This window comes from Desarmillaria tabescens (genome assembly GCF_030435595.1).
Source record: "Desarmillaria tabescens strain CCBAS 213 chromosome Unknown EV420scaffold_265, whole genome shotgun sequence".
NCBI lineage: Eukaryota > Fungi > Basidiomycota > Agaricomycetes > Agaricales > Physalacriaceae > Desarmillaria > Desarmillaria tabescens.
Genome location: NW_026848564.1, coordinates 1 through 10,317, shown reverse-complemented (window position 1 = coordinate 10,317; position 10,317 = coordinate 1). Strand labels below are relative to the sequence as shown.

The window sequence follows — 10,317 nt, the reverse complement described above, 5'->3', positions numbered from 1 at the left end:
TTGCATCATGGCCCTATTCAAACGCGGCTGTACCTCGACGTTCAGCTACAGCTGGCCCGTCGGAGTCCATGGTGGTTGGCGATCCAGAAATCCACAATGCAGTTCCAGGTTTAAACGGCACATGAAAGTCCGCGATTCGTCCGACAGCCACGAAACCCAAAGCATGCATGTATCTATAACGTGCGCGCGCTCTTCATAGCCAGGTCAAGGAGATCCAGATTCCAGACTATCACACCCGGTGTCGTTGTCAATGCACCCTTTTTGGTTTGTATACTAGACTATGAAAACGTGGTGTATCAACTTCTGGTCATCATTGAGTGGCGCCAAAACCTTGATTCATGTAAATAACCTATAGTAGCATGACTCACAGAATGGGCGCAGAAGGAATAGTAAAGAGCGTCATGGAATCAACCTAAACGAATATCTAGTAGTCCCTTCTTGTGTAATTGAGGCATGTTTTGAATCACCGCCAACTTCCTCGCATCCTTCTGATCCTCATTCAGCTCACTGAACTCCACTAAGAATTTCTGTAGTGGATACCTTGAATCGACGAGAATCGAGTCCAGGCATTTAAAACATTCGGATCCTTCTGTCGTCTGTATCCACAGCGACTCACGACCCACGATCACCATCGCAGCAATGCTTAAACGCGCCGACTTCATATGACTGGGTAGCACCAAACCTCGGATCAACCACTTTATAGCAGAAATTGGTACCGATTCCTGGCTCGGATGTTCGCAGATGATAAACCTAAGGTCGGAGATATGACAAAGACATATGTCGAATGGAGGAATAAAGTTGACGGAGACGATTTCTAATGTCATTAGACTTTCCCGTGATTCGTCTACTATTCGTTTGAGTAAGGTAAAATCATGGTCTCCAGAACTAGGGAGGAGCTCTGGGGCTACGAGTGTGTTGGGGTCGACGTCGAAGGTGACGTCCTGGAGTTCCCGAAGGCAGAAGGGTGAAGCAGGAGAGGTGAACAGGCCCTCTATAAAGACCTGGGACTGAGGAGAGGAGTATATGTGAATTTTTTTGATAGCCACAGGCTTCGCTTCGCGGAAAACGACCTCAAGTGATTCCTCCCGCAAGGATATAAGTCCTCCTTCAAACGTGACGGCTACAAGGTTTCTGAGCCGGCTGGCAAAAGAGTAGAATGACCGCATTCCGCGGTTGAAGTACACGTTTTTGAGAGAAGAACCAGTGAGAAGGGGAAGGGAAGCGGACGCATCGAGGACGTCATCAGGGAACCATCCCCATAAAAGACCTGATATACGGATGAAAGTGACTTTGGTCAATAACTTTATGAGCGGTAGGAGGAATTTATTTGCATCCATGTCCCAGATCTTTGTGAAAATCAGGCTCTCTACACAGCTGCACAGATCGGGGGAGTTGATACACAAGTCGTAGAGTGACTCTGCGTCGTGATGACATGCGAGATAGACTTCTCGAAATATGTAATATCGAGAACGATAATAGAATGCCCGTGACACTTGAGAACACGCGCGAATGCTTTCCTGGTCATTGGCATTAAACAGAGCGTCGACGATTTTATCCGTTAGTTCTTGGGGGAGAGAGTATGGTTTCACCATCTGGAATTATTAATTTTATTTCAGAAGTAGCGTTGAATTATGTACAGTACCTTTGTTGGTGGAGAATGCACTGGGGTGCTCATATAGGAGGTCGAGACTCGACGGTCGAAGTTAGGTCACGGTGACCGATTTGGAAGCAAGGTGCGCGTTGTATGGTCTTGTTTGAAGTAGAGCCTCTTCGTCTATCCTCCCACTCGCTGTCGACCCTCGAGGACTACTTGCATGTCGGTTTTACTTGAGACATCTGTCGGCGACCTGGTCATTGATTTAGAAGTGGAAGCATGTCCGAAAACATGCGAGAACTTCCTCAAATTGTGTAAAGTGTACTACTACAACCTTCATGCCTTTTTCAACGGTACGTGTATCATTTCTTGCCGATGCTAATCCTTACACTTTCCTCCTTTTAGTTTCCAAGGACTTTTTAGCACAAGCAGGCGATCCTACCGCAACTGGAACCGGAGGGGAGTCAATATGGTCTCTCATTGCGTCACAGTCCTCTTCCAACGCGTCTGCATCTCGATATTTCACCCCAGAACTACTTCCGAGGCTCAAGCATACACATAAAGGGACTGTATCTATGGCAGTAGCTCCCGGAGTTCAAGGTGGTGAACAAGGGGGCTGTGGCAGCCAATTCTTCGTCACGCTTTCGGACAACATCGACTACTTGGACGGCAAACATGCTGTGTTCGGCCATGTTGTTGAAGGAATGGATACCTTGGATAAACTAAATGATGTTTTCACGGACCAGAGCGGGCGGCCGTTGAAAGATGTACGAATCCGACACGTCGTTATCTTAGGTGCGTTTTGTTATGATACTACTCATTCTATGTTATGCTCACTAATCCACAGACGACCCGTTTCCTGATCCTCCTGGCTTGGTCCAGCCGTCTTCTCCTCCTACACGACCGCCAGATAATTCAAACCGTATCGCGGAGGACGAGGATCCGCTATTCCAACTACCTGAAGAAGAGGAGGAGCGCATCAGGCGTGAAAAGGCAGCTGCGGCATCAGCATTAACTCTTGAGATGGTTGGAGACCTGCCGTTTGCCAATGTTCGCCCGCCGGAAAACGTGTTATTCGTGTGCAAGCTCAACCCCGTAACTCAAGACGAGGATCTAGAGTTGATATTTTCTCGGTTCGGAACTATTATGAGTTGTCAGGTTATCCGAGACAAGAAGACGGGAGATTCGCTACAGTATGCATTTGTAGAGTTTGACAAGCGTGAGGATGCTGAACAGGTGCCCTTTCTACATTCGAATTGTCCATGACCTCCATTAATCTTTCTTTATAGGCATACTTCAAGATGCAAAACGTTCTTGTCGACGACCGACGTATATGGGTCGATTTGTGCGTCATTTCCTAAGTTTATGTACCAATTCTAACGATAATTTGACAGCTCGCAATCCGTGGCCAAATCAAACAACGTTTGGTCAAACAATATCACGCGAGGTCTAAAGTACAGCAAAGGAGGCAGTGGGTTTGGTGGGCGTGATGATCTTGTGAAGACGCAGAGATACCGCGATAGTGAGGGCGGCCATGACAGGCATGGATATGGGATGGTGTTCGACGTGCCATCTGGTGGGAGTGATCACCGCCGACGTCGAAGCAGAAGTCGGGACAGAGACCGTCGTCGGTCCCAAAGTCCCAACAGACGTCACCGCGACTCAGATCGTGACCGTGACCGACGACGACGACACTAATGAATTGACTGAATCCTTGCTACCACCGTCACCATCATGTTGTCGCACACACAATCTGTCCTTGAATTCTATTTCACTGATGCCGATATCATCCTCAGTGCGGAGGATACGAACAGTCAGAAAAGACGGTTTGCTGTTCACAAGTGTATATTATCTGCAGCGTCCCCCTTCTTCAGAGACATGTTCTCACTTCCGCAGCCCCCTATGGCCCAAATAACTGGTCTACCCACCATTGACACGACAGAGGTTGCGGACGTTCTGCACACGCTCTTACAGTTCATCTATCCCGTTCCTAATCCTGTTCTACCGTCTTTGGGTAAACTGGTCCCCGTGCTTGAAGCGGCCAGAAAGTATGATGTTCTTGTCGCCCTTACTTCGCTTCGCAAGCAGCTCATTTCCCACAAGAATATCACCAAAAATCCATTGCGCATCTACGCAATCGCATCTCGATATGACCTTCAGGACGAAATCAAGGTTGCTGCCAAGTACACATTGAAGAAGAATGTCCTTGATTGTCCTCTCTCCGATGACTTGAAGCATATCACAGCATATGACTATCACCGTTTGCTCGATTTCCATCGGCGCTATGTTCGGGCAACTCAAGACGCTTTGAAGCCACCGCAGACAGCTGCGTTTTCGGGTCATCATTGTAGTGCTTGGTGGTGGACCAAGTATGAGGAGGCGGCCAAGGATGAATTGGCGGCGAGACCTTCGACTGATGTTGTCTTCAGTTTGCAGTTCGTGTCGTCCTGCGTCAGTGCGTGTAATTTGTGTCGCGCTAGTGCGTACAGCACTCTTCCACACTTGGAACTGGCAAAGCAGAAAATGGACGCAATCCCCTTCACGTTGTAGGCGGCAGGACGTCGAGTTTATCGCCTTGTAGATCTATAAAGCAACTTCCTTCTTCCTGCCTGTTCAATGCATACGACACGTGACTGAAACGAGGGTATCTATCGGATTTCTATCGATGATCATGCATCGTGTCTTTTACTACCACCATCATGTCGTCGCACACACAGTCTGTTCTTGAATTCAATTTCTCCGATGCTGATGTTGTTCTCACTGGTGGAGATGACCAGAAGAGACGATTTGCGGTACACAAGAGTATCTTGTCAGCCGCTTCCCCCATCTTCAAAAACGTGTTCACGCTGCCACAACCCAAAGCTGTCAATGACGACCTACCCGTCGTGAACATGATAGGATCTTCGAGGGTCGTGTCTGCGTTGCTGCAGTTCATCTACCCCGTCCCCAACCCCACCATTGCGTCTTTGGACGAACTTGTTCCCGTCCTCGAGGCTGCGAAGCAACTGGGCGTCGAAGTTGCCATCGACTCCCTTCGTATGCAGCTTGTTTCCTACGAACACGTGGAGAACGAGCCTTTACGCGTGTATGCGATCGCTGCGCGATTTGATATCCGGAGGGAGCTCAAGGTTGCAGCTAAATATACGCTGAAGAAGAATGTCCTCGACTGCTCGTTGTCCGAGGACTTGAAACACATTACCGCTTACGATTATCATCGTTTGCTTGATCTGCATCGACGCCACTCCCGTGCTATGCAGGACACGCTTAAACCTGATCGATATAAGTGCAACGGTTATGGTTGTTCCCCGGCGAGATGGTGGACTTCGTTTGTAGAGGCGGCGAACAAGGAACTGGCTGAAAGGCCTAGCACCGATGTCATTTTTCGGCCAGATTTTTTGTATAGGTGCTTCTCTTCCTCCCATTGCGGCTTGTGTGCCGAATCGGTTCTTCATGTGTATACGAATCTTCTCGAACTGAAAAAGTACATCGACGAGCTTCCGTTTACCGTTTATTTAACGACAAACGTCATGCCGTCACACACATCTGTTCTTTTCAATTTCCCCGATGCTGATGTTGTTCTCACTGGTGGAGGTGACCAGAAGAGACGATTTGCGGTACACAAATGTATCTTGTCAGCCGCTTCCCCCGTCTTCAAAGACATGTTCATGCTTCCACAACCCACAACCGCCGATGGCGCCCTACCCGTCGTGGATATGATAGAGTCTTCGAAGGTCGTGTTAGCGTTGCTGCAGTTCATCTACCCTGTTCCCAACCCCACCATTTCGTCTTTGGACGAACTCGTTCCCGTCCTCGAGGCTGCGAAGAAACTGGATGTCGATGCTGCCCTTGACTCCCTTCGCAAGCAGCTTGTTCTCTCCGAACACGTCGAGAATGAGCCGTTACGTGTTTACGCGATTGCCGCGCGATTTGATCTGCAAGAGGAGCTCAAGATTGCAGCTAAACACACATTGAAAAAGAATGTCCTCGACTGCCCGTTGTCCGAGGACTTGAAACATATAACCGCTTACGATTATCATCGTTTGCTCGATCTACATCGTCGGCACTCCCGTGCTATGCAGGACGCGCTTCAACCTGACCGATATAGGTGTGGCCAGTATTGTTACCCGGCGAAATGGTGGACTGCGTTCATAGAGGTGGCGAACAAGGAATTGGCTGAAAGACCTAGCACCGATGTCATTTTTCGGCCGGATTTTTTGTATAGGTGCTACTCTTCCCAGTCCCATTGCGGCGCGTGTGCCGAATCGGTTCTCTCTCAGTTTACGGACCTTCTGAAGCTGAAGGAATCAATTGATGCACTTCCGTTCGCAGTATAAGGGATGTTTGTATAAGCAATTTACATACTACGTTACTCTCGTAGTAGGTAATGAAAATGTTAGCAAGCCACTCTTGGTAAAGTGTGCGGGATAAAATACCAATTTTTTTGTGTTATACTTGAGCCGCTGGATGGTCAAATACTAGTGCGAAAACGACCCGGTTACGAATAACCATATGGTAGGAAGAAATGCGCATAAGCATCTGACCTTCAAGAAGATCCGGTTTGTAAGGGTAACGCTTCTCTATGGTGTAAATACTTTCAATTTCCTGCTTTTCTTTGAAATTTCGACGGACGGTGAGCACTGAGCCGTGGCGTATATGTGGCTGAAACGATGACAGCGGTCCGCTGATCTCCTATCTCAACGCGTCGGCCCTCCTCGTTATATTTATACCGTGACTCGTTACCGTGCTTGATCTTCTTTCCTCCCATTTTCACGCAACCAGAACGATGGCCTCACCTCAACTCGCGACCTTCCAGATCCCGGATATTCAAAATGAGCCAATGGTGGGATACCCGTTTGCATTGTATCAACGACGGCGACACTGACATATTTTTCAGAAATCTTATGCTCCCGGTTCACCAGAACGACATGCATTGCAGGCTGCGATTGACCAGATGCAGCAGGAATTGCCCTTTGAGGTGCCTTGTATCATCAATGGAAAGCCTGTAAGCCTGTAATTCGCAGTGGGTGTCTCATGATTGGTGCTGATATTCGTCTAGGTTAAAACTGGGAAGCTAGCAAAGCAACCTCTACCTCACGACCATGCCAATCATCTCTGCACATATCATGAAGCGGATCCTGAGACGGTAGCAAGCGCCATTGACGGAGCACTCGCGGCTAAAGCTGAGTGGGAGAGCATGCCATGGGCCGACCGTGCTGCTATCTTCCTCAAGGCGGCCGATCTCGTCAGTGGGAAGTACAGATACAAGCTGATGGCTGCTACTATGCTTGGACAAGGAAAGAACCCATGGCAGGCTGAGATCGACGCTGCAGCAGAGGTACGTCTATATTCAAGCTCAACCTTTTTTTTTCACTGATCCCGTTTTGATTTTAGCTGACAGATTTCCTGCGATTTGGAGTCAAGTATGTGAGCGAGCTGTACGCTCAGCAGCCTCCGAAGAACTCGCCTGGTGCTTGGAAGTGAGTCCTGCTCGGTGTGAGACAATCTACTTCTACCATTTACACCCCGCCTCTCTAGCCGTATTGAGTATCGGGCTTTGGAAGGCTTCGTGTTTGCTGTCACTCCATTCAACTTTACTGCTATTGGTGGTAACCTTACCGGTGGTGCGTCTTCTTATTCTCGAAGGACGCGTTGAGCTTCACGATTCCACCCTAGCTCCCGTCCTCGTCGGAAACGTAGTCGTCTGGAAACCTTCACCTGCTGCTACTTACTCCAACTACATCGTGCATCAAATCTTCTCGGAGGCAGGTGTTCCACCTGGTGTCATCCAGTTCGTTCCTGGTCCTCCAGCCAGAAGTTTGTGCCCAGGATTCTCAAGCACAGGAGCTTCGCTGGTCTCCACTTCACCGGGCAGCACCTTCATCTTCAAGAAGCTCTGGAAAGATATCAGCTGCTAATCTGGATGTGTACAAGGGCTACCCGCGGATCGTCGGTGAGACGGGAGGCAAAAACTTCCACCTCGTCCACGAGTCGGCAGAGATAACGAACGCTGTCTTGCAAACTATCAGAGGCGCGTTCGAGTATTCGGGTTTGTTTCGGTTCCTCGTTCGTCGAGTTGTGGAGCTCACGAAGGTGTTAATTAGGCCAAAAATGCTCTGCGCTGTCCCGACTTTATGTCTCTTCATCGGTATGGAAGAACGGGTTCAAAGATCTGCTACTGGAAGAAGTTGCCAAGATCCGCGTTGGAAGCCAGCTCGATTGGAGTAACTTCTTGGGTCCCGTCATGTACGTTTTTCTCGCCTGCTGAGAATAACGATACTGAGAGAATACATGCAGCGGTCGGCCTGCCTATGACAAGATCACAGGATACATCAAAAAGGCCAAGGAAGCTGGTGGTGAGATTCTCATCGGTGGTAGTGGTTCGTACACGCGATTAGTTCACATGCATACATTCATCAATCATCGATGTAGGCGATGACTCCAAGGGCTATTTCGTGCAGCCAACTGTGATCCTAAGCAAAGACCCCACGTCCGTTACTCTCGTCGAGGAGATATTTGGCCCCGTCTTGACTGTGCGTATCTGCTCCACGTTATCGGATACCCTCTGATGTCCCTCCAAGGTCTTCGTGTTTGAGGATGCCGACTTTGAGAAAACGCTTGATCTCATCGATGAGACTACCGAATACGGTCTCACAGGGTCCATGTGAGTTCTCATCAGCCAAGACAAAAGCGAAGTCATGCCGATGGTCTTCTTTCTTCCTAGATTCGCCTCTGACCGCAAAGCCCTGATCAAAGCCGATAACAAGCTCCGCAATGCTGCCGGTAACGTGTACTACAACGAAAAATGCACTGGGGCTGTTGTCGGGCAGCAGCCATTCGGTGGTGCTCGTGCTAGTGGGACGAACGATAAGGCGGGAAGTATTAGTATCTTCTATCGCTTCATCAGTGCAAGGAGTATCAAGGAGAACTTCGTCGGGTTGGAAGATTTCAAGTATCCTTCGAACCTGGTCTAAGAAGCAAATAAGGTGAAGTTGTAATTGTAAGTAAATGCTTATACTGTATCGTTTAACACAGTCGAAATTGTACTACTTGTGTATGAATTGATATTTGGTATTTGATTGGCAGCCTAGGGGCATTCCGGCGGACGTGAGGATGTAGCGAGGTGAGAGCTGGTGCCTACTGCGACTTGTGGTATCAAACTCTTTGTCTTCCCAGGGACGTTAACGCATTCTACTGGGGTGAACCTCTGACCCCCAAAACAACTCTCGAATACATTTCGGAGCGTCATTGCTGGCATTAAAGAGCCTATTAATCACGGCAAACGATCCACAATGTTCCGCTTCGCATGATGTGCGCTTGATTTTCGGTGGTTAAGTCTCAATGTGACTTGAACTATGAATGGATTCGCTTGATTAATGGCTCATAAGTTTGATCCGCTATGCCCCTCTTAACGCTAAAATTACCACAACCTTTCCGGATTGACAGGTACTGGTAGCCCATCTTCGGAAAATTAATCGTCATGGCGCCTCAACTTCGGCTTGCGTGACAAAGGTTCTATTGCCTCGAGTAGGATGACCTCTCCAGCTGGACTTTTTTATGGACGATATTTAAAGGACACCGGCATCGTGTCGATTTCCCTAGTTGTGCATACATGCTCAGTATGAAGGTCGTATTATCCATCCTTACCACAGCGGCGGTCGCCAATGCCCACTGTGAGTGCTCATCACCTTGAAGGTCATTCAATTATTGACGACGCTCGAATAGTTACCATGCAGTATATGTGGATCAACGGCGTACGTAGCATTTCGTTCCATATTTTTTCCATGCCAGCGGAATTGATCTTTGCTCAGGTTGACCAAGGCCTGAACAATTCATCTGCGCGTTCCTCCAAGCAACAACCCAGTGACGGACGTGACGTCCACCGACCTCACTTGCAACGTGAACTGGACTTTCTGGCGCGGGTGTTGCAACTGCAACTATTGCCGCAGGTACAAACATCACGTATGTGCGATTCCATCTCTTTCGGTATTGAACACACGGTTTATTTGTTCATAGACTTGAGTGGCACCAGCACGCCCAGCGAACAGGTGAACCTGCCATCTCCGGGGGACACAAGGGACCGGTGCAAGTCTATATTGCCCCTGCGGGCCCTGTGGGTTCAGCCTCGTCCTTCAACGGACAAGGATCAGTATGGACTAAGATTTACTCGTCTGGTCTCGTGGACCCTGCGACACAAGAATGGGCGAGTGATGTCGTTAACGCTAATAACGGTAAAAAAAATTCAGCGTCACAGATATTCACGACTTACAACGATATGTTTTGTAGGCAAACACAGTGTTATCATCCCACCGTCCCTTCCTTCTGGAGATTATCTCATTCGAGGAGAGATCGTGCGTATTAATTCATTCCGTACCGACCACATATGCTAAGGCATATTTCTCTGGCAGATTGCACTACACGTCGCTGAGACCTACCCCGGAGCACAGTTCTATATCGGTAAATAGTCCATTATTTCATTCCGAAATCTTCACACCGGAAACTGATACCTTTGTACAAAGGGTGCGCTCAAGTAACGATCACGGGTGGTGGGAACGCGAAGCCGCCAACTATCGCCCTTCCGGGAGCTTACAAGGGGTCTGACCCTGGTATCACGGTGCGTATCAATTGTAGACATCGACCCCTTATGCGGTACTAATATGCCATCGTAGGTGAACATCTACAACAACTTGCAGAGTTACACTGCTCCTGGTGGAGCCGTCTGGTCG

At 48.8% G+C, this 10,317-nt stretch overlaps 6 protein-coding genes across 6 annotated transcripts; 5 read left to right on the top strand and 1 right to left on the bottom strand.

Moving 5' to 3' along the window:
- Nucleotides 1–257: 257 nt before the first annotated feature.
- On the bottom strand, nt 258–1,714 carry EV420DRAFT_1771826 (uncharacterized protein). The gene is made up of 2 exons (XM_060481098.1): nt 1,643–1,714; nt 258–1,592 (listed from the first exon to the last, which is right to left on the bottom strand). The coding sequence occupies exons 1-2, from the start codon at nt 1,673–1,675 to the stop codon at nt 408–410; spliced, it is 1,218 nt and encodes a 405-aa protein (XP_060321419.1). The 5' UTR covers nt 1,676–1,714; the 3' UTR covers nt 258–407.
- A 44-nt stretch (nt 1,715–1,758) lies between these two features.
- Nucleotides 1,759–3,344, top strand: EV420DRAFT_1345249 (cyclophilin-like domain-containing protein). The gene is made up of 5 exons (XM_060468958.1): nt 1,759–1,947; nt 2,000–2,389; nt 2,442–2,830; nt 2,884–2,939; nt 2,989–3,344. Exons 1-5 carry the CDS (start codon nt 1,815–1,817, stop codon nt 3,290–3,292), a joined length of 1,272 nt encoding a protein of 423 aa, XP_060321418.1. The 5' UTR covers nt 1,759–1,814; the 3' UTR covers nt 3,293–3,344.
- On the top strand, nt 3,095–4,407 carry EV420DRAFT_599905 (uncharacterized protein). Its single transcript, XM_060482754.1, has one exon. It carries the CDS (start codon nt 3,329–3,331, stop codon nt 4,142–4,144), a length of 816 nt encoding a protein of 271 aa, XP_060321417.1. The 5' UTR covers nt 3,095–3,328; the 3' UTR covers nt 4,145–4,407.
- A 714-nt stretch (nt 4,408–5,121) lies between these two features.
- EV420DRAFT_1624156 (uncharacterized protein) lies at nt 5,122–5,928 on the top strand (the record flags this gene model as incomplete). Its single annotated transcript, XM_060475977.1, has 1 exon — nt 5,122–5,928. The coding sequence occupies one exon, from the start codon at nt 5,122–5,124 to the stop codon at nt 5,926–5,928; it is 807 nt and encodes a 268-aa protein (XP_060321416.1).
- A 449-nt stretch (nt 5,929–6,377) lies between these two features.
- Nucleotides 6,378–8,609, top strand: EV420DRAFT_1695204 (delta-1-pyrroline-5-carboxylate dehydrogenase; the record flags this gene model as incomplete). Its single annotated transcript, XM_060479404.1, has 12 exons — nt 6,378–6,434; nt 6,489–6,596; nt 6,651–6,929; nt 6,986–7,071; nt 7,130–7,215; nt 7,268–7,408; nt 7,467–7,640; nt 7,696–7,837; nt 7,889–7,971; nt 8,024–8,124; nt 8,173–8,255; nt 8,316–8,609. The coding sequence occupies 12 exons, from the start codon at nt 6,378–6,380 to the stop codon at nt 8,563–8,565; spliced, it is 1,590 nt and encodes a 529-aa protein (XP_060321415.1). The 3' UTR covers nt 8,566–8,609.
- Nucleotides 8,610–9,212: 603 nt separating this feature from the next.
- Nucleotides 9,213–10,247, top strand: EV420DRAFT_1655161 (glycosyl hydrolase family 61-domain-containing protein; the record flags this gene model as incomplete). Its single annotated transcript, XM_060478839.1, has 7 exons — nt 9,213–9,264; nt 9,317–9,345; nt 9,403–9,557; nt 9,608–9,822; nt 9,878–9,942; nt 10,000–10,048; nt 10,111–10,247. The coding sequence occupies 7 exons, from the start codon at nt 9,213–9,215 to the stop codon at nt 10,245–10,247; spliced, it is 702 nt and encodes a 233-aa protein (XP_060321414.1).
- Between the last annotated feature and the right edge of the window lie 70 nt (nt 10,248–10,317).